Source organism: Pseudorca crassidens, chromosome 14 (assembly GCF_039906515.1).
Source record: "Pseudorca crassidens isolate mPseCra1 chromosome 14, mPseCra1.hap1, whole genome shotgun sequence".
In the NCBI taxonomy this organism is placed as follows: Eukaryota; Metazoa; Chordata; class Mammalia; order Artiodactyla; family Delphinidae; genus Pseudorca; species Pseudorca crassidens.
Genome location: NC_090309.1, coordinates 28,804,836 through 28,831,707, shown reverse-complemented (window position 1 = coordinate 28,831,707; position 26,872 = coordinate 28,804,836). Strand labels below are relative to the sequence as shown.

General features: G+C 36.9%; 1 protein-coding gene across 10 annotated transcripts in view; it reads left to right on the top strand.

Annotated features, from left to right (window-relative positions):
* The window catches only part of ALMS1 (ALMS1 centrosome and basal body associated protein), a 230,113-nt gene that overhangs the window by 59,973 nt on the left and 143,268 nt on the right, over nt 1-26,872 (top strand). For all 10 annotated transcript variants that reach the window (XR_010934429.1, XR_010934428.1, XR_010934430.1 and 7 more), the window contains 2 exons: nt 8,159-12,913; nt 13,950-14,083. Coding sequence is in view for 7 of the 10 variants with exons in the window: in XM_067704699.1 (XP_067560800.1) it covers nt 8,159-12,913; nt 13,950-14,083 (4,889 nt within the window). In the remaining 3 variants the exon portion in view is untranslated. The remainder of the gene's footprint in view (nt 1-8,158; nt 12,914-13,949; nt 14,084-26,872) is intronic.

The window sequence follows — 26,872 nt, the reverse complement described above, 5'->3', positions numbered from 1 at the left end:
TATTGCGTTGCAAGTTATTCAGATGACATACATTTGTCAACAAGACAACATCCATAAAGTATCACACTATATAGGCACTTTGTTTTTTTTTAAAAATATGTATGTATGTCTGTCTGTCTGTCTGTCTATGTCAAGTCTTAGCTGCGGCATGCAGGATCTTTTGTTGCGGCACGCAGGATCTTTCGCTGCAGCATGCAGGCTGTTCGTTGCGACGCACGGGCTCTGTAGTTGTGGCGCTTGGGCTCCAGAGCACGTGGGCTCACTAGTTGTGGCGCACGGGCTCAGTAGTTGTGGTATGTGGGGTTAGTTGCCCCACGGCATGTGGGATCTTAGTTCCTCGACCAGGGATTGAACCCACGTCCCCTGCATTGGAAGGCGGATTCTCAACCATTGGACCACCAGGGAAGTCCCTATAGGCACTTTGGAAGGGTTATATTTACATCTGCTTTGTCAATAATGGTATCAAGAATTTCTATTTGAACTATAATATATACATGTATTATAGTCTAGGTTTGAGAAGACTTAGGTTAATGTTGATACAAACATCTATCAATTTACTCAAGGATTAACCAAATAACCCACAAAAAATTATACTTACCTAGTTATCAGTAATTACTAATTAGGAAATTGTAAAAACAGTAAAGTTACAGTAGTTCATAATTAGAGAGCAAGAATAACAACAATGAAAACAAAGACCAACTTAAAATATTACCAGTATCCTTTTTAAAACTGCAGGAATTTCAGTGTACTTGCTGTGCAGACAAAATAGATTCTCTTCAGGACAGCCAGACCTGTTAGTGGTGACTGAATTGGAGGTCTTGAAATCCAGAAGTATGCTAATTTATTTTTGTGTGCTAATATTAATAATCCATAATAATTCACTTGATGATTACTAATAAGAAGCCCTTAGTTGTATGTAAAACAAAACTGGAATTGCATCTCATTTTGTCTGTGAGAAATAAAGTACTTGCTTGTTGTTCTTATTAAATGAGGTCATAGAGGATTTCAGATTATACTTTGAGAAATAAAACTATGCTCTTTGTCTCCCATAGAAACCCTCTATGTTAATAAGCATTTGGCTCCAGTGGGTAAACAGTTCTTCAGAAAATCCTAACCAGGTTGTTAGTCTGTCTCTAAAAGGCATCAATATAAACTTTTGGAATACTATAGTCTTTTTCTGGGCAGTTCTCTTCTTCCTCATGTCCAGACTTTTCTCTTCAACCCTTCCCCTAAAAATGGATTTTGAAGAATTCAGTAGATATATAGTAATGTTGTAACGTTCACAGTCAGCATATTTATTCCTGTTTCAAGGGCTGAGAGGGTAGTACTCTACAACTGTGCCATTCATCATCATGTATTCCTTACATATGCAAACATATTTCAAAAATGATAGTGGATTTATTATCAACATTGCTTCTGACAGTTTGAAGTGTATGTCCTTAAGCTTATATGGAACTGCCAGAAATTTCTTCATGAACACAGGTCTCCTCCTACACTTTTTGCAGCTTAACTTGCAGTAGTTCTTCTAGTTTCCTTTACTAATCTTTTCCTTCCTGCTGAAGTCTTCTTAAGTAGGGACTCGTTATTTTGTGTAACACATCTTTCAAGGATCTGGGCTGTATATCTTAACTCCTTGGTTGTTATCTCATTTGTTCCCTTCTAGGTACTAGATGTCACTATTAATTTGTAATGATCAAAACATGTAAAAACTTTGAAAAATTAGAAAATCATTTGGAACAAATGTTCTTTAATCTGTTTATTTTTCATTTTTAAATATGTTTCATATGTACAACATTATGTTTCGACATCTGTATGCACTACAGCATGTTCATCACCAAAAGTGTAGTTTCCCTCTGTCACCATACAGTTGACCCCCTTTATCCATTTCAGCCACCTCCCACCCTCCTTTCCCTTGGTAACCACTACTCTCTTCTCTGTATCTGTGTGTATTTTTTAGTTTGGTTTGTTTGTTCGGGTATTTATTATTTATTTTCTTATTTATATGAGTGAAATCATGCAGTGTTGTCTTCTCTTTCTGACTTATTTCACTTAGCATAATACCCTCAGGGTCCATCTGTGTTGTTGCAAATGGCAAGATTTCATCTTTTTTTTTAATGGCTGAGTAGTATTTCATTGTATGTACAGTTGACCCCTTGTACAACGTGGGGGTAGTCTGCATATAACTGCAGATTCAATCAACCGCAGACTGTTGTACTCTAGTGTTTACTGTTGAAAAATATCCACTTGTAAGTGGACCTGCAAAGTTCAAACCCACAGTGTTCAAGCATCAACTGTATGTACCACATCTTATTTATCCATTCATCTGTCGATGGGCACTTAGGTTGTTTCCATACCTTGTCTATTGTAAATAATGCTGCAATCAAGGGTGTTATTATTAGTGTTTTTTCTTTTATAATTAGTGTTTTCATATTCTTCAGATAAATACACAGAAGTGGAATAACTGGGTCATATGGTAGTTCTATCCTTTTTTTTAATATTCATCAGTCCATACCCTTGAAGGGGTATCTTTATGTATTTCTCCTTGACCTTTCTTTCTTCCTTCCTTCCTTTCTTTCTTGCTTGCTTGCTTGCTTGCTGCGTCGGGTCTTAGTTGCGGCACAGGGATCTTTCATTGCGGCATGCAGGCTCTTCATTGCGGCGCATGGGCTTCTCTCTAGTTGTGGCATGTGGGCTCTGTAGTTGCAGCACATGGACTCTCTAGTTGTGGCATGTGGGCTCAGTAGTTGCAGCACACGGGCTTAGTTGCCCTGAGGCATGTGGCATCTTAGTTCCCTGCCCAGGGATCGAACCCACATCTCCTGCATTGGAAGGCAGATTCTTAACCACTGGACCACCAGGGAAGTCCCTATTCTTAATTTTTTTGAAGAACCTCCATACTGTTTTCCATAGTGGCTACACCAATTTACATTCCCACCAACAGTGCACAGGAGTCCCTTTTTTTCCACATCCTCGCCAGTACTTTTTATTTCTTGTCTTTTTATTAATAGCCATTTTAACAGGTGTGAGGTGATAGTTTCATATGATTTTGATTTGTATTTCCCTAATAACTAATGATGTTTAACATCTTTTCCTGTGTCTGTCTATATGTCTTCTTTGGAAAAACGTCTATTCAGGTTCTTTGCCCATTTTTAATCAGGTTGTTTTGTTGTTGTTGTTGAGTTGTATAGATTCTTTACATATTTTGGATATTAACCCCGTATTGGATATATGATTTGCAAGTAGCTTCTCCTATTTAGTAGGTGATCTTTTCATTTTGTTGATGGTTTCCTTTGCTGTGCAGAAGCTTTAGTTTGATGTAGTTGCTTTTGTTTCCATTGCCTGAGGAGACATATCAGGAAAGATACTGCTAAGTCCAACGTCAAAGAGTATACTGTGTATGTTTTCTCGAGGAGTTTTATAGTTTTAGGTCTTACATTCAAGTCTTTAGTCCATGTTGAGTTACTTTTTGTGTATGGTGTAAGATGGTGGTCTAGTTTCATTCCTTTGCAGGTGCTTTTCCCGTGCGGTGGTGGTTTCCCAACACCATTTATGGAGGAGATTGATTTTTCTCCATGGTATGTTTTTTGCTCCATTGTCATAAATTAATTGTTCATATGTGTGTGGGTTTATTTCTCGGCTCTCAATTTTGTTGCATTGATCTTTATATCTGTTTTTCTGCCAATACCATGCTGTTTTGATTACTGTAGACTTGTAGTCAAATTTGAAATTAGGGAGTGTGGTACCTCCAGCTTTGTTCCTTTTTCTGAGGATTGCTTTGAGCATTTGGGTCTTTTGTGCTTTCATATAAGTTTTAGCATTGCTTCTTCTATTTCAGTGAAAAATGCCATTAGTATTTTTATAGAGATTCCATTGAATCTATAGATTACTTTAGGTAATACGGACATTTTAACAATGTTAATTCTTCCAGTCCATAAGTACAGACTATCTTTCCATTTCTTTGGGTCTTCTTCCATTTCTTTCAACTGTGTCTTATAATTTTCATTGTATAGCTCTTTCACCTCCTTGGTTAAATTTATTCCTAGGTATTTTATTCTTTTTGATGCAGTTGTAAATGGGATTATTTCCTTAATTTCTTTTTCTGATCATTCATTATTAGTGCATAGAAATGCAGCTGTTTTTTGTATAGCAATTTTGTATCCTGCAACTTTATGGAAATCGTTTTTCGTTGGAGTCGTTAGGATTTTCTATATATAGCATCATGTTATCTGCAAAGAGAGACAGTTTTACTTCTTCCTTTCTGACTTGGATGTCTTTTATTTCTATTTCTTGCCTAATTGCTCCAACTAGGACTTCCAGTAGTATGTTGAGTAAAAGTGATGAAAGTGGGCATCCTTGTCTTGCTCCTGATCTTAAGAGGAAAAGCTTTTAGCTTTTCACCATTGAGTCACTGAGTATGATGTTGGCTGTGGGTTTGTTGTATATGGCCTTTATTATGTTGAGGTACATTCCTTCTGTATCCCTTTTGTTGATAGTTTTTATCATAAGGGAGTAGTGAATCTTAGCAAATGCTTTTTTTCTTTTTAAGGAAAATCATTTATTTTTTTACACTAGAAATAATGTACTTTAAGCTGAGGAAATTCTACATTATAAAATGATATAGTTTGTTGTAGGAAAAAAATAAGAGTAGTGGATAGGGGTCTTGGTTTTCATATACTTTCCTGTTACAGATGAGAAAATCTAAGTTCACAGAGACCAAACAAAATTCCTAAGGCCATAGAGGAAGTTGATTACAGAATGATTACCAAAAACCGAGGTTTCTGAGTCCAGGTCAGTTACTTACCCAACATGGCCTTGGATGCATTTGGTCATTTTTTTCCAAAACACTGGTTTGTTTAATGGGGCAAAAATGAATCAGTTGTTAGGCCAAGGGAGCCACTCAAATTTGAGAGATTTATACACTGTTATGAGGTTATAAATTCCAAGTCTATGTAAGGTAAATGAGGAAACTGAAGGCTATACAAGTAATTCAGACATAGTCACTCAGGAAGATAAAGACTGATGTAGAGATAGAAACAAGTTCTGCTTCCTGACCTATTACCCTTCATAGGAAGCTTTTTTTTTTTTTGAATTTATTTTTTTATACAGCAGGTTCTTATTAGTTATCCATTTTATACATATCAGTGTATATGTTTCAATCCCAATATATTGCATATATTGAGATGATCACAATTTTTATTCTTCATGTTGTTAACAAAGTGTATCTCATTGATTGACTTGTGGATGTTGAACCATCCTTGCATCCCTAGATTAATTCCCACTTGATCATGGCATATCACCCCTTTCATGTATTGTTGAATTTGGTTTGCTAATACTTTGTTGAGGATTTTTACATCTGAATTCATCAGGTATACTGGCCTGTAATTTTCTTTTTGTGTAATGTCCTTGTCTGGTTTTGGTATCAGGGTAATGCTGGCTTCATAAAATGAGTTTGGAAGTGTTCTCTCCTCTTGTATTTTTTAGAAAAGTTTGATAAGGATTGGTTTTAATTCTCTGAATGTTTCATAGAATAAAACAGTGAAATTATCTGGTCCTGGACTTTTGTTTGTTGCGACACTTTTTTTTTTTTTAATATCCCATTGCTCCGTTTTATTTATTTATTTATTTGTTTATTTTTGGCTGTGATGGGTCTTTGTTGCTGCACACAGGCTTTCTCTAGTTGTGGCAAGTGGGGGCTACTCTTCCTTGTGGTGTGTGGGCTTCTCAATGTGGTGGCTTCTCTTGTTGTGGAGCACAGGCTCTAGGCATGCAGGCTTCAGTAGTTGTGGCACCTGGGCTCAGTAGTTTGTGGCTTGCAGGCTCAGTAGTTGTGTCGCATGGGCTTAGTTGCTCTGTGGCATGTGGGATCCTCCTGGACCAGGGCTTGAACCTGTGTGCCTTGCATTGCCAGGTGGATTCTTAACCACTGTGCCACCAGAGAAGTCCCTTTTGGGTCACTTTGAGTGCTGATTCAATCTCCTTACTAGGCTGTTCAGATTTCCTATTTCTTCATGATTGAGACTTGGTAGATTGTACTTTTCTAGGAATTTATCTATTTCTTCTAGGTTGTCAAATTTGTTGGCCTAAAATTGTTCATAGCAGTCTCTTACCCTTGTTATTTCTGTGCTATTATTTGGAAATCTCCTTTTTCATTTCTCAGTTTATTTATTTGAGTCTTTTTTCTTCCTCTGTCTAGCTAAGGCAGTGTTAGGAGCCAGCTCTTAGTTTCATTGATCTTTTACATTGTCTTTTTAGTCTCTATTTCATTTATTTCAAGTACGATCTTTGTTATTTCCTTCCTACTAACTTGGGGCTTTGTTCTTCTCTTTCTAGTTCTTTTCCTTTGAGGTGTAAAGTTAGGTTATTTTACATTTTTGTTGTTTCTTGATGTGGGCATTTATCACTATAAACTTCCCTCTTTGAACTTTTTGCTGTATCCCGTAAGTTTTAGTATGTTGTATTTCCATTTTCATTTGTCTCCAGGTGATTTTTATTTCCTTTTTGATTTCTTCTTTGAGCTGTTGGTTGTTCAGTTTGTCAGTCTTTGTTGATTTATTAATTTTCTGAGCTGTTTATTTTCTCACAAAAATTTCTATATCCCATTTTCCTTCTCAAGTTACTACACAGGTTACATTGTTCCTTGTTTAGTTTTTTTGAAGAGTTAGTACTTGGTACTTTACTTCTTTACTTTACAATCATTATTCAAGCTGTTTCATCATACATTCAGCTACTTTTTTGAAGCTCATTAGTGGATTTAGAACGGCAGTTAGTTGTAGTGAAAAGAGTTCAGAATTTGGAGTTAGGATTAAAAGGTTAAAGTGCCTGTTTTTGTCACTTACTCAACATACAACTCTAGAAAAATTATATATTTTTGCTACTCAAAATGTAGTCTGAGGATCAGTAGTATTGGGCATTATCAGGGAGCTTGTTAGAAATGCAGAATTTCAGATCCCACCCCAGACCTACTCACTCAGTCAGAATCTGCAAGTTAACAAGATCTCTACAAAGAGAAGCACTGTTATATCATTATCTTTGAAACTTAATGTAAAGTAGAGACAATACTTGCTGTATATATTAATCATCTTATCACTATTTGACATAGCGTATGTTTTAGTAATTTGTTTATTGTCTGCTTCCTCCTATTAGAATGTAAGCTCTGTGAGGGAGAATTAGAATGTAAGTTTTGTCTGTTTGCTTATTGCTCTGTTTTCTATATGTAGAACAGTGACTAGCACATAGTAAACATTCATTTTTTTGAATCAGCAAATGAATGTCAAATCTCGTAATTTTCATTGCAGTCATTTACTTTTCACTGCTATTTAGAGCTACTTTCATTTAGTATTAGATAGTACAAATATAGAACGTTTCCAGTGTTGCAGAAAGTTCTTTTAGATAGTACTGCTTACGACGCTTTTGCATTCCCTTCCACCCAGATTCAAGAGAATATGTATTTCTGCAGTACAGTTCTGATCAAATCTGTCAACAGCTCCCCATGCCATGTAGAATTAATTTCAAACTCCTTAGTGTAACCTTTAGAGTCTTTACAGTTTCATTTAATTAAAAATACATATTTTATTCAGGGTGTATTTATTAGGAGAGTCAGTTAAATCCACTGCATGCATAGCATCCATCTGGGCTATATTGCTTTGCCCTCATATGACTTAGGGGAAAGGGGATTTCATGAAAATAAGCTGATGATCCTTTGCTATGCCTTGGAGTAAAGTATTTTGTCTCTGATTGAGGAGTCTTACGTCTTCTGAAAACATACATGACACCATAACAGGCTAACTTATTAGCTTAGGGGGAAATCAAATCCCATACTAGATAGGATTTTTCCATCACACTGAAAATTCTTTAAAATCTAAATTTTAAGATCCACATAATATTCCATAAAATATATATACTGCTATTTAAAAACATTACCCTCTTGTTGAATAATTATTTCCACATTAGTCTGTTCTTATAAATCACTTTGTAATTAATATCTTTATGTATAAATCTTTATTTCTTCTGATGAGTATTTCTTTAGGAATCCTTTCTGGAAGCATAAAGGCCAAAGGAAGGAAAGCTCGCTTTATTTCTTTTAGAGCATAAAAGGAATCTTTTTAATTCAAAATATGTATATAATATCAACAGTATTAACAAATCTCTTTTTCTTTAGGGGATACGTCCAAAGGAGACATAGCTGAAATTCCTCAATCCACCTTGAAACCAGGCATCACTACCATTCCTGAAGATTCAGACACTGTATCTCATTTATCCTTGTCCCCTGAGGACTTTTCTCAGTTGGCTGGAAGGTCTCCTCAAGTGAAGAATATTGGTCAACATACTGATACTCTCAACCAACAGACATTAGCAGACAGTCGTCTAACTGAAGAGGCTCTAAAAGTTTCAGCTGTTCCTGGGCTAGCTGACCAGAAGACTGAGATAGCAACAGTGCCCTCTAGTTCCTACTCACAAAGAGGGAAGCCAAATATTTTCTACCTACAGGGCTTGCCAGATGGTTATCTAACTGAAGAGGCTCTAAAAGTTGCAGCTGTTCCTGGACTTGGTGACCAGAAGACAAGTATATCTACAGTCCCTCCAAGTTTCTACTCACTTGGAGAGAAGCACAGTATTTTCTACCCACAGGCATTGCCAGACGGTCATCAAACTGAAGAGGGTCTGAATGTTTCAGTTCTTCTTGGACTAGCTGATCTAAAGACTGGAAAACCAACAGTACCGGCTAGTTCCTACTCAGTTGGAGAGGAGCCTGGTATTTTCTACCAACAGGCCTTGCCAGGCAGTCATCTACCAGAAGAGGCTCTGAAAGTTTCACCTTCTCCTAGACCAGTTGATGAAAAGACTGGGTTGCCTACTGCATCCTCTACCTCTTACTCACATGGAGAGAAGCCTCGTATTTTCTATCAACAGACATTGCCAGAAAGTCATCTAACTGAACAGGCGCTGAAAGTTTCAGCTGCTTCTGGACCCCCTGTACAGAAGACTGAGATTCCCGTAGTAACTTCTACTTCTTACTCACATAGAGAGCAGCTCAGTATTTTGTGTCAGCAAGAATTGCCAGACAGTCATCTAACTGAACAGGCTCAGAAAGTTTCAGCTGCTCCTGGATTGGCTGAGCAGAAGACTTGGCTTCCTACTGTACCCTCTATATCTTACTCACATAGAGAGAAGCCCAGTATTTTCTACCAGCAAGAGTTGCCAGACAGTCATGTAATTCAAGAGGCTCAACAAGTTTCAGCTGCTCTTGGATTGGCTGAGCGGAAGACTGGGATTCCTACCATACCCTCTACTTCCTATTCACATAGAGAGGAACCTCTTATTTTCTACCAACAAGAGTTGCCAGACAGTTGTCTAACTGAACAGGCTGAGCAAGTTTCAGCTGCTCCTGGATTGGCTGAGCAGAAGACTGGGATATCGACAGTACCCTCTACTTCTTACTCACATAGAGAAAAGCCCAGTATTTTGTACCAGCAAGAGTTGCCAGACAGTCATCTAACTGAACAAGCTCAGAAAGTTTCACCTGCTCCTGGAACCCCTGAGCAGAAAACTGGGATTCCTATAGTAACTTCTACTTCTTACTCACATAGAGAGAAGCCCAGTATTTTCTACCAACAGGATTTGCCAGATAGTCATCTAACTAAAAAGGCTCAGAAGGTTCCAGCTCTTCCAGGACTAGCTCTCCAGAAGAGTGGGACACCAATAGCACCCCCTGCTTTCTACTCACATAGAGGGAAGACCAGTGTAATCTATCAGCAGGAGTTGCCAGACAGTCATCTAAGTGATCAGACTCAGAAAATTTCAGCTATTCCTGGACTAGTTGACCAGAACACTGGGATACAGACAGTACCCTCTAGTTCCTACTTGCAGAGGGAGAAGCCCATTATTTTTTACTGGCAGGAGCTGCCAGACAGTCTTCTAACTGAAGAGGCTGTAAAAGTTTCAGCTTTTCCTAGAACAGCTGACCAGAACACTGAGATACCAACAGGGTCGTCTAGGTCCTACTCATTTGGAGAGAAGCCAGGCGATTTTTTCTACCAGCAGGTGTTACCAGATGGTAATCTAAGTGAAGAGGCTCTGAAAGTTTCACCTGCGTCTAGACCAAGTGACCAGAAGACTGGGATACTCTCAGTACCTGCTAGTTCCTACTCACATAGAGAGAAGCCTAGTATTTTCTACCCACAAGCCTTGCCCGGCAGTCATCTATCTGAAGAGGCTCTGAAAGATTCAGCTATTTCTGGACTAGCTGATCAGAAGACTGGGACATCAGAACCTTCTGGTTCCTACTCACATAGAGAGAAATCCAGTGTTTTCTACCAACAGGAGTTGCCAGATAGTCATCTAACTGGAGAGGCTCAGAAAGTTTCAGGTGTTACTGGAACAGGTGACCAGAAGACTGGGATACCTATAGTAACCTCTGCTTCCTACTTACATAAAGAGAAGCCCACTATTTTCTACCAGCAGGCCTTACCAGATAGATATCTTACTGAAGAGGCTCTGAATGTTTCAACTGCTCCCAGACCAACTGACCAGAAGACTGGGATACCTGCAGTACCATCTAGTTCCTATTCATATAGAGAGAAGCCCATCATTTCTTACCAGCAAGAGTTGCCAGATCTTACTCAACTGGCTTTAAAAGTTTCAGCTGTTCCTGGACCAGCTGACCAGAAGATTGGGATACCAGCAATAATCTCTACTTCTTCCTCATATGGAGAGAAGCCCATCATTTCTTACCAGCAAGAGTTGCCAGATCCTAATGAAGATGCGTTAAAACGTTTAGAGCTTCCTGGACAAGCAGACCAGACCACTGGGATGCGAATTGTGCCCCCTACTTCCTATTCACATAGAGAGAGCCCCATCTTTTCTTACCAGAAGGAGTTGCCAGATATTACTGAAGAAACTTTGAAAGTTTCAGCTGTTCCTGGACCAGCTGACCAGAAGATTGGCATACAAACAGTCCCCTCTAGTTCCTACTCATATAGAGAGAGCCCAGTCTTTTCTTACCAGAAGGAGTTGCCAGATCCTAATGAAGATGCTTTAAAACGTTTAGAGCTTCCTGGACAAGCAGACCAGACCACTGGGATGCGAATTGTGCCCCCTACTTCCTATTCACATAGAGAGAGCCCCATCTTTTCTTACCAGAAGGAGTTGCCAGATATTACTGAAGAAACTTTGAAAGTTTCAGCTGTTCCTGGACCAGCTGACCAGAAGATTGGCATACAAACAGTCCCCTCTAGTTCCTACTCATATAGAGAGAGCCCAGTCTTTTCTTACCAGAAGGAGTTGCCAGATACTACTGAAGAAACTTTAAAAGTTTTTGCTCTTCCTGGAGCAGCTGACCAGAACGCTGAGATACCAACAGGGCCTTCTAGTTCTTACTCACATAAAGAGAAACTCAAGATTTTACCAGATGACCAGAAGGCTGAGTTACTGTCAGCTCCCCTTAGTTCCTACTCACATAGAGAAAAGCCTAAGACTTCAACTGTGATTGGACCAGACGACCAGAAGACTCCATTACTGACAGGTTTTCCTAATTCTTATTCTCAGAGAGTAAAGCCCAGTATTTTCTTTCAACAGCAGTTGCCAGATAGACATCAAAGTGGAGATATTCTGAAGATTTCACCTGTTTCTGAACCAACTGATGTGAATTCTTGGATACAAATACCTCTTTCTAGTTCCTCTTCACACAGAGAGAAATCTAATATTTTCTACCCAAAGGAATTGCCAGACAAACATCCCACTGAAGATTCACTGAAGGTTTCAACAGTTCCTGGACCAGCTGACCAAAAAACTGTGTTACCAGCAGTTCCTCCTAGTTCCTTTTCACATAGAGAGAAACCAGTTCTTTTCTACCAACAGGATTTGCCAGAAAGACATCTAACTGAAAATAACCTGAAGTTCTCAAGTAGTCTTGGGCAAGCTGGTCAGATTACTGGGTTATCAACAGTTCCCCCTAGTACTTATTCACATAGTGAGAAGCACAAACTTGTTTCAGACCATGTCCAAACGCTGATAGATAATTTGGATTCTTCTAACGCCAGTGTTATCTCAAACAACATGCCTTTAAATTCTCAGGCTGATGGTAGAATTGTAATAAATAAGCCAGAATCTTCAGGTTTTGAAGATGTTGGCTCTAAGGAAATCCAGGATACGGAAAACAGTTCCAAAACTCTTAAAGAGATTCAGTCACTTTTAATGGAAGCAGAAAATGTAGCACTGAGACGATGCAATTTTCCTGTTCCCCTTGTCCCTTTCAGAGATGTTAGTGATATTTCATTTATACAATCTAAGAAGGTGGTTTGCTTCAAAGAACCCCCCACAACTGATGCATCTAATGGTGATTTGTCTCAGAGACAGCCATTCACAGAAGAAAGCCCAAGCAGCAAGTGCATACAGAAGGATATTAGCACACAGACGAATCTGAAATGCCAGAGAGGCATTGAAAATTGGGAGTTTCTTAGTTCAACTACAGTTAGAAGTCCTTTACAGGAAGCAGAAAGCAAAGCCAGAGTGGCATTAGACGAGACCCTTAGGCAATATAAAGCAGCCAGATCTGTAATGAGATCTGACCCTGGAGGGTATAGTAGAACCATTGAGAATAAGATTGTTATTCCTATGATGACTGTCATTAAAAGTGATTCAAATAGTGATGCAAGTTCCTGCTCATGGGACAGTAATTCCTTGGAGTCAGTTTCTGATGTGCTTCTAAACTTCTTTCCATATTCTTCACCCAAGACAAGCATGACAGATAGCAAAGAGGAAGAGAGTGTGTTAGAGAGTGACGATGGCAGTGGTAGCAGTGTAGATTCACTGGCTGCACGTGTGAAAAACCTTCTGAAATGTGAATCCTCATTGAACCATGCTAAACAAATACTCAGAAATGCAGAGGAGGAGGAATCTCGGGTACGGGCACGAGGTAGGAAAAGATAATTTGTTATAAAGGCAGGGCAAACTCATAAACATTATAGTTTAATAATTTGCTTAAAGTTAAGTGTTGGAGCTCTAAATTAATTTTCTTGCAGAACTGTTAGATGATTACATTTTCTACCAGCAACCCAGAATAAACTCATTTAACCAATAATGAAGTCACAGTATTAATAGTACTAGTTTAAGGTCTTAAGGAAAAGTAAGTTCTGATGTCTGAAGAAAAGGGGAGATAAAACTTGGGTTTCCAAACTCCTAAAGCTTGGATGTTTTCCTGATCTTTTCATTGCACTGTCCTTATTTTGGAGGCAGTAAAAATCTTCAATTTGTGCTTCTCTAAGTCACTCTGTATCGTCAAACTACATATACTTTCTATCCACTTTTCTAATAAAATTCTTAAAGCAGATCTTAGATAGACGTCAGAAAAAACCAAATCAAGGTATTTCACACTAGAACTTGGGTTAGAGTTAAATTTCATTCATCTCTAATTGTAGAATTCCATTAAAAAAAAAGAAAAAAGTCTTTAAGACAACATGGCAAATAAATTTGGAAGGCAATTTATAAGCAGTTCAGGCCTACTTGGAAATCTTCTCTTGAGATTAACTTCCTGCACCATTCCTTCTATCACTTATGCATATTTTGATTCTCCAAAAACTTCAAGTTTTATTTATTCTTTTAAAATATTAACTATCATGGAAGTGGCAGTGACTGTAGCAGGAGCTAATTGGGGAGACAAAGGGACTCTTTTGGTTGGAAGGAAGATAAAGATAAAATGGCTGAATACCATATTTAAAGTGGTCTCTTTGGAGAAATGTCTGTAGAATGTTTTTTTAAAAAATCTGACTTTTCAGTGAAATTATATCTCTCAAGAACTTCTAATAGTTTGTCATAAAATTGAGAGTACACACTGTTTAGTAAGCACTGTGGTAGGGCATTAAATTGCATATATTGATGATCTTCTGTGCTCTTATAGTCACTGATACTTTTGCATTGTATGATCTTAAATGTTTTTATGCTTTTCTCTCCAGCCTGGAATCTGAAGTTTAATATGGCTCATGAGTGTGGCTACTCCATTTCAGAAATAAATGAAGATGACAGGAGAAAAGTAGAAGAGATCAAAGCAAAGTTGTTTGGTCATGGGAGAACAACTGACTTGCCCAAGGTATAAAAGAAATCTAGAAATTAAGAGAGAAAATGTGACAGAAAGGGTGTGAAATTTGGATCTCTTTACCGGGGCATTGATGACTCCAGCTGAGTCACTGATAGTCTTTGGCTGAAGTGTTAGGAGTCTTAAGTCTTCAAAAGTTAAGATTTAAGGATTAGGTTCTATAGGTTTTGATTAATTCTAAATTAACCTATTAAAAATTTTTGTCTTAGAAAAATAAGAATGGATTTGCTTGTTTTATCAATATATTCTTATCACTTTTATTTATTCTTGAGGGTGGTATCTTGAGCTGCAGATGCAGTCCAGCTATTTTCAGATATATATTCTCTGCTTAAGAACACACAGCTATAATAGCTTATGTATAAATGACTTTCTTTTTAATAGTACTCATTTTCCATCTATAGTGAACTATTTCATGCATAGAAAAGAATATATATGAAGCGTGTATAAAGAAAAAGTAGAAAGAATTCCTGTTTATTGGCCATCCAGCTTGAGAAGTAGAATGTTACCAAATATCACTGAATTACTGTGTGTTCTCTTCCCCAGTTATATCACTCTTACTTCCTATCCTGACATGTATTGGTTTTTTTGCTGCTCAGTATGGTTTTGAACTATATAACAGATGGAATAAAGATGTTATGTATTAAGATGTTATATATTCTTCTGAGAATTGCAATTTTAACACAGTCTTTGGCTTCTGAGGTTCTTCTAGATAGATATACATAGTTTTAATTTATTCATTTTTATTGCTGTAAGTATTCCAGTGTACGAATATATTATAGTTTATCCATTCTCTTGTGCATGGGGCATTTGGTCTGCTATTACGAACAATAATGGGGTATAATGATACCTATCTTACAGGATTTTGCTATGGCTTACATGAGATAATGCCTATAAAAGTGCTTATTAGGGTGTGTGATATTGCTCAATAATTGGCAGCTGTTGTTATTAATTCCATAAAAATTGATATAGCTATCAGATATGTACACTTAATGGCGTAATTCATACAGTTTCTTAGAAAATTGTCAGTGATATAACATAATTATTTGACTTACCAATTTTGGAAAAGTTTTTTGAAAGTATAAATTAGATGGATTTTAGTTTTGTATATATGCTTGTGAAAAACAAAATTAACAGATAATAAAATGGATAAGTAGTTGTTCTAGCACCCTTTTTCTTAAAAGCACATGTTTTCCCCAGTGATTTGCCTGCCTTCCTTCCTTCTTTCCTTCCTTCGGAATTTTTTATTATGGTAAGATAACATGGGATCTACACTCTTAAAACTCTTATATGCAGAATACAGCATTAATTATAGGTTTTTTTTTTTGCGGTACGCGGGCCTCTCACTGTTGTGGCCTCTCCCGTTGCGGAGCACAGGCTCCGGACGCGCAGGCTAAACGGCCACGGCTCACGGGCCTAGCCGCTCCGCGGCATGTGGGATCTTCCCGGACCAGGGCACGAACCCGTGTCCCCTGCATCGGCAGGCGGACTCTCAACCACTGCGCCACCAGGGAAGCCCTAGGTTTTATAGTTAATGTTGTATAGCAGATTTTTTGACTCTGCTGGTAATTTTTTTTAAATATTCTTCTGTGAACACATAACAAAAGTTAAGTTGTCTTTTCTGACTATTAAGCTATTTGCTATTCATTTTCCTCAGAATGAAATGTACAAGTGGATATATTAAATTACCTTTTCAAAAGTTGAAGTACAAGTATAATTGACTATGTTAGTTTCAGCTTCACAGCTTAGTGATTTGATATTTCTAACATTACAAAATGATCACCAAGATAAGTCTAGTTACCATCTGTCATGATACAAAGTTTTTACACTAGTATTGACTATATTCCCCCATGTTGTACATTTCATCCCCATGACTCATTTTTTTTGTTTATCTTAGTCTTTTTCACCTATTTCACTCTTCCCTCCCATCCCCCTCCCCTCTGGCAATCACCTGTTTGTTCTCTGTATCTATGAGAATACTTCTGTTTTGTTATGTTTATCCATTTGTTTTGTTTTTAGACTCCACATGTAAGTGAAATCATACAGTATCTGTCTCTCTTTGTCTGATTTATTTCATTTACCGTAATACCCTCTAGGTCCATCCATGTTGTTGCAAATGGCAAGATTTCACCATATGGGGTGTGTGTGTATATATGTGTGTGTGTGTCTATATATATATATCTTTATCCATTCATCTCTTGGTAGACACTTAGATTACTTCCGTATCTTGACTATTGTAAGTAATGATGTGCTGCGTATAGGGGTGCATGTATCTTTTTGAATTAGTGTTTTTGTTTTCTTTGGAAAAATACCCATAAGTTAATTGATGGATCATGTGGTAGTGCTATTTTTAATTTTGTAAGGAACCTCCATACCATTTTCCATAGTGGCTGCACCAATGTACATTCCCACCAACAGTGCATGAGTGTTCCCTTTCCTTCACATCCTTACCAGCACTTACTTGCTCTCTTTTTGATAATAACCATACTAACAAGTGTGAGGTGATATCTCATTGAGATTTTTATTTGCATTTCTCTGATGATAGTCATGTTGAGCATCTTTTTGTGTGTCTGTTAGCCATCTGTATGTCTTTTTTACAAAAATGTCTATTCAGATCCTCTGGCCATTTTTTTTTTTTTTTTTTTTTTTGCGGTATGCGGGCCTCTCACTGTTGTGGCCTCTCCCGTTGCGGAGCACAGGCTCCGGACGCGCAGGCTCAGTGGCCATGGCTCACGGGCCCAGCCGCTCCGCGGCATGTGGGATCTTCCCAGACCGGGGCATGAACCCGTGTCCCCTGCATCGGCAGGCGGACTCTCAACGACTGCGCCACCAGGGAAGCCCTGGCCATTTTTTAATTGGGTTGTTTGGTTTTTTTTGATTTGAGTTGTATGAATTTTTTGTGTATTTTGGATATTAATCCCTTGTCATATATATCATTTGCAAATATCTTCTTCCATTCAGTAGGCTGCCATCTTGTTTTGTTGATAGTTCTGTTTGCTGTGCAGTAGCTGTTTAGTTTGATATAGTCCATTTGTTTATTTTTGCTTTTGTTTCCCTTGCCTAAGGAGATATATTCAAAAAAATATTGCTAAGAGTGATCTCAGAGTATACTGCCAATATTTTCTTTTAGGAGTTTTATGGTTTCAGGACTTCCATTTAAGTCTTTAATTCATTTTGAGTTTATTTTTGCATATGGTGTGAGAAGGTAGTCCAGGTTGCTTCTTTTGCATGTAGCTGTCCAGATTTCCCAATACCATTTATTGAAGAGGATATCTTTTCCCTGTTGTTTATTTTTGCCCCTTTGGTCATAGATTAGTTGACCATGTAAGTTTCTGGGGTCTTTACTCTGTTCCATTGTTCTATATGTCTTTTTTTGTGCCAATACCATACTGTTTTGACATCTGTAGCTTTATGGTATAGTTTGAAATCAAGGATAGTAATACCTCCAGCTTTGTTTTTCTTTCTCAAGACTTTAAGCTATTTGGGGTCTTTTGTGTTTCCATACAAATTTTAGATTTATTTTTTCTTGTTTTGTGAAAAATGCCACTGGTATTTTGGTAGGGATTGCATTGAATTTGTAGATTGCCTAGGGGAGTATGGTCACTTTAACAATATTAATCTTCCAATCCATGAGCAAGGTCTATCTTTGGATTTTGTGTTCAAATTCAAGTGTTTATTTTTTTTTAACATTCTGTCAACTTTTGTTTAAAAGATTATATCTTTTAGAGCTGTTTTAGGTTCGTAGCAAAATTGCAAGGAAGATACAGAGATTTCCCATATACCCCCTGCCCCCATCACATGCATTTCCTCTGCCATTATCAACATCCCCCACCAGAGTGGTACAGTTTTTACAATGGATGAACCTACACTGATGTCTTAAGCACCCTAAGTCCACAGTTTACATTAGGGTTCACTTCTGGTATTGTACATTCTGTATGTTTGGATAGTGTATAATGACATGTATCCATCATTATAATATACAGAGTAGTGTCACCACCCTAAAATTCCTCTGTACTCCATCTATTCAAGTCTACCACCCACAGTGCAACCACTGATCTTTTTACTGTCTCCATACTTTACCATTTTCCACATTGTCTTACAGTTGGAATCATACGTTTTGTAGCCTGTTCAGGTTGGCTGTCTCGATTAGTAATATGCATTAAGGTTCTTCCGTGTTTTGTTATGGCTTCATAGCTCATTTCTTTTTAGCAATGAATAATATTCCATTGTCTGGATGTACCACAGTTTATCCATTCATCTACTTAATAGAATTTATCCCTACATCTACTGAAGGACATCTTGGTTCCTTCTAGGTTTTGACAATTATTAATAAATCTGCTATAAACATCAGATGCAGGTTTTTGTGTGGACATAGTTTTCAGCTCAGTTGGGTAAATATCAAGGAGCACAAATGCTAGACCGTATGGTACGAGTATGCTTAGTTTCATAGAAACTGCCAAACCATCTTATAAAGTGACTGTTTCATTTCACATTCCTACCAACAATGAATCAGAGTTTCTGTGGCTCCACATGCTCGCTAGCATTTGTTATTTTCTCACCCTGTCCGAGGTCATATAAGTTTTCTCCTATGTTGTTTTCTAGGAGTTTTGCATTTTACATTTAGGTCTATGATCCATTTTGATTTAATTTCTGTGAAGGGTTTAAAGTCTGTGTCTAGATTCATTTTTTCTACATGGATGTCCAGTTATTCCAGCACCATTTGTTGAAAATGCTACTTTTACTCTGTTGTATTGCCTTTGTGCCTTGTCAAAGATCAGTTGACTGTATTTACATGGGTCTGTTTCTGGACTCTGTTCTGTTACAGTGATCTATTTGTCTATTTCACCAGTACTACACTGTGTTGATTACTGTAGCTTTATAGTAAGTCTCAAATTCAGAAAGTGTCAGTTTTCCTACTTGGTTCTTCTCCTTCATAATTGTGTTGGCTCTTCTGGGTCTTTTGCCCCTCCATATAAACTTTGGAATCAGTCTTTCAATATCCACAAAATAACTTACTGGCATTATGATTGGACTTGCACTGAATTTATACATCAGTTTAGGAGGAACTGAGGATCCTGAAAATATTGAGTCTTCCTGTCGATAAACATGGAATCTCTCCATTTATTTAATTCTTCTTTAATTTCTTTCATCAAGAATTTATAATTTTCCTCATATAGATCTTGTATATATTTTGTTAGTTTATATGTAAACATTTCATTTTTATAGGATGCTAATATAAATGGTATTGTGGTTTTAATTTCAAATTTCGCTTGTTCATAAATGATACATAGGTGAGCGTTGACTTGTATATTAACCTTGTATTTGGCAACTTAGTGTAATTGCTTATTAGTTCCAAGAGTTTTTTTTGTTGAGTCTTTCAGATTTTCTACAGATCATCATGTAATCTGCAAACACAGTTTTATTTCTTCCTTCTCCAGCTGTATACTTTTTATTTCCTTTACTTGTCTTAAAGCATTAGCTGGGATCCAGCGTGATGTTGAAAAAGAGGGTGAGATGGGCATCCTTAATGAGTTTCTGATCCTTGTGGGAAAGCTAGTTTCTCACCATGAAATATGGTGAGGAAGTTTTCCTCTGTTCCTGGTTTACTGATCGTTTTCTCATGAATGGGTGTTGGATTTTTTCAAATATGCTTTTTGCCTCTATTGATATAATTGTGTGATTTTTCTTTTTTAGGCTTTGATGTGATGGATTACATTAATTGATTTTTGAATAATGAACCAGTCTTGCATACCTGGGATAAATCCCACTTGGTCACTGCATATAATTATACTTTGTTGGATTTGATTTGTTAATACTTTATTGAGGATTTTTGCAACTATATTCATGAGAAGAGATATTGGTCTGTAGTGTTTTTTTGGTTTTTTGGTTTTTTCCCCCTTGAAGTGTCCTTGTCTGGTTGTTTTATTAGGGTAATGCTGGCTTCATAGAATGAACTAGGAAGAAGTATTTCTTCTGCTTCTGTCTCTGAAAGAGATTGGAGGGAATTGGTATAATTTCTTCCTTAAATGTCTGGTAGAATTCACCAGTGAAGCCACTTGGGCCTACTGCTTTCTTTTTTTAAAAGGTTGTTAAGTTACTGATTCAATTTCTTACATAAATTGGTGCCTATTCAGCATGTCTTTTTCTTCTTATGTGAGTTTTGGCACATTGTGTCTTTTAAGGAATTGGTCCATTCCATCTAGGTTGTCAAATTTGTGGGCATGTGGTTTGTTCCTAATATTCCTTTGTTTTCCTTTTAATGTCCATAGGATCTGTAGTGATGTCCCGGTTGCATTTTAGATATTAGTAATTTGTGCCTGCTCTTTCCTTTTCTTAGTTTGCTTGGCTTATTGATATTTATTTATTTATTTGTTTGTTTTGCTTACTTTGGACTTAATTTGCTCTTCTTTTTGTAGTTTCCTAAGGTAGAAATTTAGACTATGGATTTTAGATCTTTCTTTTCTAATATATGCATTCAGTGCTATAAATTTTCTATGCACTGCTTTCACTGCATTCCACAAATTTTCACAAGTTGTATTTTCATTTTCATTTAAGTTAATATAGTTCTTCTTTGATTTATATGTTTTTAGAAGTATGTTGTTTAATCTCCACATATTTGGGGGTTTTCCAACTGTCTTTGTGTCATTTCTAGTTTAACTTTATTCTGGTCTAAGAGCATTGTATGGTTACTGTTTTTTAAAATTTGTTAAGGTGTGTTTTATGGCCCAGAACATGGCGTATTGTTCCATGTGAGCTTGAGAAGGATGTGTAGTCTGCTGTTTTTGACTGAAGTAATTTATAGATGTGCATTTATATCCATTTTATTGATGTTTTTGAGGTGAAGTATGTTCTTACTGATTTGCTGCCTGAGAGATTTGTTCATTTCTGATGGAGGGGTGTTAAAGTCTCCAACTATTATAGTGGATTCATCTATTTCTCTTTGCAGTTCTATCATTTTTTGTCTCATGTAGTTCTACAGTCTTGTTAGCTGAGTATATACATTGTTTCATCTTCTTGGAGAATTGACCCCTTTATCATTATGTTATGCCTTTCTTTATCCTCGATAACTTTCCTTCCTTTGAAGTCTGTTCTGTCTGAAATTAATATAGCACTTCTACTTTCTTTTGATTAGTATTAGCATGGTATATTTTTCTCCATTCATTTACTTTTCATCTACATGTGTTTTTATATTTAAAGTGGCTTTCTTGTAGATAACATATAGTTGGGTCTTGTTTTTTTGATCCACTCTGGCAATCTCTGTCTTTTAATTATTATACTTAGACCATTGGCTTTCAAAGTGATTATTAATATAGTTGGATTGATGTCTATCATATTTATTGCTATTTTCTATCATTGCCCTTGTTCTTTGTTCATATTTTTGTCTTCCACTCTTTTCTGCTGTTTGTGTTTTATTTTGTGTGTATATATAAAATGGAGGATTTATTTATTTATTTTAAAATTTATTTTATTGAAGTATAGTTGATTTACAATGTTGTGTTAATTTCTGCTGTACAGCAAAGTGATTCAGTAATACTGCCTTTTATGGTTTTCTATGTATGTATGTATTTATTAACTTTCTGTTTTATACTGGAGTATAGTTGATTAACAATGTTGTGTTAGTTTCAGGTGTACAGCAAAGTGATTCAGTTATACATATACATGTATCTGTTTTTCAAATTCTTTCACCATTTAGGTTGTTATGTAATATTGAGCAGAGTTCCCTGTGTTGTATAGTAGGTCCTTGTTATCTATTTTAAATATAGCGGTGTGTACCTGTCAATCCCAAACTGCCTAACTATTCCTCCCCCCCACCCTTCCCCTCTGGTAACCATAAGTTTGTTCTCTAAGTCTGTGAGTCTGTTTCTGTTTTGTAAATTACTTCATTTGTGTGTGTGTGTGTGTTTGTGTGTGTGTGTATTTGTTTTTACATTCCGCATATAAGTGATATCATATGATATTTGTCTTTGTCTGACTTCACTCAGTATGACAATCTCTAGGTCCATCCATGTTGCTGCAAATGGCATTGTTTCATTCTTTTTATGGCTGAGTAATATTCCATTGTATATGCGTACCACATCTACTTTATCCATTCATTTGTCGATGGACCTAATTTAGGTTGCTTCCATGTCTTGGCTTTTGTGAAAGGTGCTGCAGTGAACATTGGGATGCATGTATCCTTTCGGATCATCCTTTTCTCTGAATATATGCCCAGGAGTGGGATTGCAGGATCATACGATAGCTCTACTTTTAGCTCTTTAAGGAACCTCCATACTGTTCTCCACAGTAGCTGTACCAATTTACATTTCCACCAACAGTGTAGAAGGGTTCCCTTCTCTCCACACCTTCTCCAGCATTTATTGTTTGTAGATTTTTTGATGGTAGCCACTCTGACTGATGTGAGGTGATATCTCATTGCATCAATGGTTTTGATCTGCATTTCTCTAATAATTACCGATGCTGACCAAATTTTCATGTGCCTCTTTGTCATCTATATGTGTTCTTTGGAGAAATGTCTATTAGGTCTTCTGCCCATTTTTTGATTGGGTTGTTTGTTTTTATGTTATTAAGCCGCATGAGCTGTTTGTAAATTTTGGAGACTAATCCCTTGTTGGTTGCATCTTTTGGAAATACTTTCTTCCATTCTGTGGGTTGTGTTTTCGTTTTGTTTATGGTTTCCTTTGCTGTGCAAAAGCTTTTGAGTTTAATTAGGTCTCATTTGTTTATTTTTGTTTTTATTTCCATTACTGTGGGAGACAGATTGAAAAAGATATTGCTGTGATTTATTGAAGAAGATATTGCAGTGATTTATTGAAAAAGATATTGCTGTGATTTATGTCAGAGAGTATTCTGCCTATGTTTTCCTCTAAGAGTTGTGTATGGTGTTAAAGAATTTCCTAATTTCATTTTTTTTTTACATGTAGCTGTCCAGTTTTCCCAGCACCATTTATTGAAGAGACTGTCTTTCCTCCATTTTATAGTCTTGTTTCCTTTGTCATAGGTTAATTGACCATAGGTACGTCAGTTTATTTCTCGGCTTTCTATACTGTTTCATTGATCTATATTCCTATTTTTGTGACAGTCCCATACTGTTTTGGTGACTATAGCTTTGTAGTGTAGTCTGAAGTCAGGGAGCCTGATTTCTCTAGCTCCATTTTTCTTTCTCAAGATTGATTTGGCTATTTGGGGTCTTTTGTGTCTCCATACAAATTTTAAGATTTTTTTGTTCTAGTCCTGTGAAAATGGCCATTGGTAATTTGATAGAGGTTGCATTGAATCTGTAGACCACCTTGGGTAGTATAGTCATTTTGACAATATTGATTCTTCCAATCCAAGAACATGGTGTATCTTTTGATCTGTTTGTGTTGTCTTTGATTTCTTTCATCAGTGTCTTATAGTTTTTGGTGTACAGGTCTTTTGTCTCCCTAGGTAGGTTTATTCCTAGGTATTTCATTCTTTTTGATGCGATGGTAAATGGGATTGTTTCTTTAATTTCTCTTTCTGATCTTTTGTTATTAGTGTATAGAAATGCAGCAGATTTCTGTGTATTAATTTTGTAACCTGCAACTTTACCAAATTCATGGATGAGCTGTAGTAGTTTTCTGGTAGTGTCTTTAGGATTTTGTATGTATAGTATAGTATCTGCAAACAGTGACGGTTTAACAACTTCTTTTCCAATTGGATTCCTTTTATTTCTTTTTTTTTCCCCTCTGATTGCTGTAACTAGGACTTCCAAAACGATGTTGAATAAAAGTGGCAAGAGTGGACATCCTTGTCTTTTTCCTGATCTTAGAGGAAATGCTTTCAGCTTTACACCATTGAGTATGATGTTAGCTGTAGATTAGTTGTATATAGCCTTTATTATGTTGAGGTAGATTCCCTCTATGTTCACTTTCAGGAGAGCTTTTATCATAAATAGGTGTTGAATTTTGTCAAAAGCTTTTTCTGCCTCTATTGAGATGATCATATGGTTTTTATTCAATTTGTTAATGTGGTGTATCATACTGATTAATTTGTGATATTGAAAAATCCTTGCATCTCTGGGATAAATCCTACTTGATCATGATGTATGATCCTTTTAATGTATTATTGGATTTGGATTGCTAGTATTTTGTTGAGGATTTTTGCCTCTGTGTTCACCTGTGATATTGGCCTGTAATTTTCTTTTTTTGTGGTATCTTTGTTTTTGGTATCATGGTGATGGTAGCCTCATAGAATGAGTTTGGGAGTTTTCCTTCCTCTGCAAATTTTTGGAACAGTTTCAGAAGGATAGGTGTTAGCTCTTCTCTAAATGTTTGATAGAATTTGCTTTTGAAGCCATTTGGTCTTGGACTTTTGTTTTTTGGGAGTTTTAAAATCACAGTTTCAATTTCAGTACTTGTGATTGGTCTGTTCATATTTTCTATTTCTTCCTGGTTCAGTCTTGAGAGATTGTACCTTTCTAAGAATTTGTCCATTTCTTCCAGGTTGTGCATTTTGTTGGCATACAGTTGCTTGTAATAGTCTCTTATGATCCTTTGTATTTCTGTGGTGTCAGTTGTAACTTCTCCTTTTTCATTTCCAATTGTATTGATTTGTGTCCTCCTCCTTTTTTTCTTAATGAGTCTGGCTGTAGGTTTATCAATTCTGTTTATATTTTCAAAGAACCAGCTTTTAGTTTCATTGATCTTTGCTATTGTTTTCTTCATCTCTATTTCATTTATTTCTGCTCTGATCTTTATGATATCCTTCTACTGACTTTAGGTTTTGCTTGTTCTTCTTTCTCTAGTTGCTTTAGGTGTAAGGTTAGGTCATTTATTTTACATTTTTCTTGTTTTCTGAGTTAAGATTGATTTGCTATAAACTTTTCTCTTAGAACTGCTTTTGCTACATTCCATAGATTTTGGATCATTGTGCTTTTGTTTTCATTTTCTCCAGGTATTTTTTGATTTCCTCTTAGATTTCTTCAGTGATCCATCGGTTTTTTAGTATAGCATATTGTTCAGCCTCCACGTGTTTGTGTTTTTTAAAGCTTTTTTTTTTCTTGTAGTTTATTTCTAACCTTATAGTGTTGTGGTCAGAAAAGATGCTTGATATGATTTCAGTTCTCTTACATTTACCGAGGCTTGCTTTGTGGCCCAGCATGTGGTCAGTCCTGGAGTATATTCTGTTTGCACATGAGAAGAATGTTTATTCTGCTGCTTTGGGATGGAATGCTCTATAAATATCAATTTAGTCCATCTGATCTAATGTGTCATTTAAGGCCTGTGTTTCCTTATTGATTTTCTGTCTGGATGATCTGTCCATTGATGAAAGTGGGGTGTTAAAGTCCCACACTATTATTGTGTTACTGTCAATGTCTCCCTTATGGCTGTTAGCATTTGCCTTATATTCAATATATTGAGGTGCTTCTATGTTGGGTGCACATATATTTACAATTGTTATATCTTCTTCTTCTTGGGTTGATCCCTTGATCATTATGTAGTGTCCTTCTTTGTTTTCTTATAACAGTCTCTGTTTTCTGAAAATAGACAAGTCTATTTTGTCTGATATGAGTATTGCCATTCCAGCTTTCTTTCTTTCTTTTTTTTTTTTTTTTAAGAAGATGTTGGGGTAGGAGTTTATTAATTAATTAATTTATTTTTGCTGTTGGGTCTTCGTTTCTGTGTGAAGGCTTTCTCTAGTTGTGGCAAGCGGGGGCCACCTTCATCGCGGTGCACGGGCCTCTCACTATGGTGGCCTCTCTTGTTGCGGAGCACAGGCTGCAGACGCGCAGGCTCAGTAGTTGTGGCTCACGGGCCTAGTTGCTCCGCGGCATGTGTGATCCTCCAAGACCAGGGCTCGAACCCGTGTCCCCTGCATTAGCAGGCAGATTCTCAACCACTGCGCCACCAGGGAAGCCCCCCCAGCTTTCTTTTGATTTTCATTTGTGTGGAACACCTTTTTCCATCCCCCTCACTTTCAATGTGTATGTGTCCCTAGGTCTGAAGTTGGTCTCTTGTAGACAGCATATATACAGGTCTTGTTTTTGTATCCATTCAGCAGGTCTGTGTCTTTTGGTTGGAGGATTTAATCCATTTACATTTAAGGTAATTATGAATATGCATGTTCCTATTGCCATTTTGTTAATTGTTTTGGGCTTGTTTTTGGAGGTCTTTTTTCTTCCCTTCTTTTCTTGTTTGATGACCATCTTTAGTGTTGCGTTTGGGTTGTTTTTTCTTTTTTTGTGTGCATCTATTGTAGTTTTTGGGTTTGCTGTTCCCATGGGGTTTTGATATAGCTGTCTGTATATGTACAAGATTGTTTTAAGTTGCTGCTTTCTTTCTCACCTACAGAATTTCCCTTAGCATTTGTTTTGAAGCTGGTCTGGTGGTGCTGAATTCTCTTAACTTTGGCTTGTTTGTAAAGCTTTTGATGTCTCCATGAAATCCCAATGAGAGCCTCACTGGGTAGAGTATTCTTGGTTGTAGTTTCTTCCTTTTCATCACTTTAAATATATTGTGGTACTCCCTTCTGGTCAGCAGAGTTTCAGCTGAGAAACCAGCTGATAACCTTTCAGGAGTTCCCTTGTATGTTATTTGTCAACTTTCTCTTGTTGCTTTTAATACTTTGTCTTTAATTTTTGTCTATTTGATTACTATGTGTCTCGGTGTGTTCCTCCTTGGGTTTATCCTACCTGGGACTCTGCAGTTCCTGGACTTGGGTGACTGTTTCCTTTCCCATGTTAGGGAAGTTTTCAGCTATTATCTCTTCAAGTGTTTTCTCAGGGTGCTTCTCTCTTCTCCTTCTGGGACCCCTATAATGCGAATG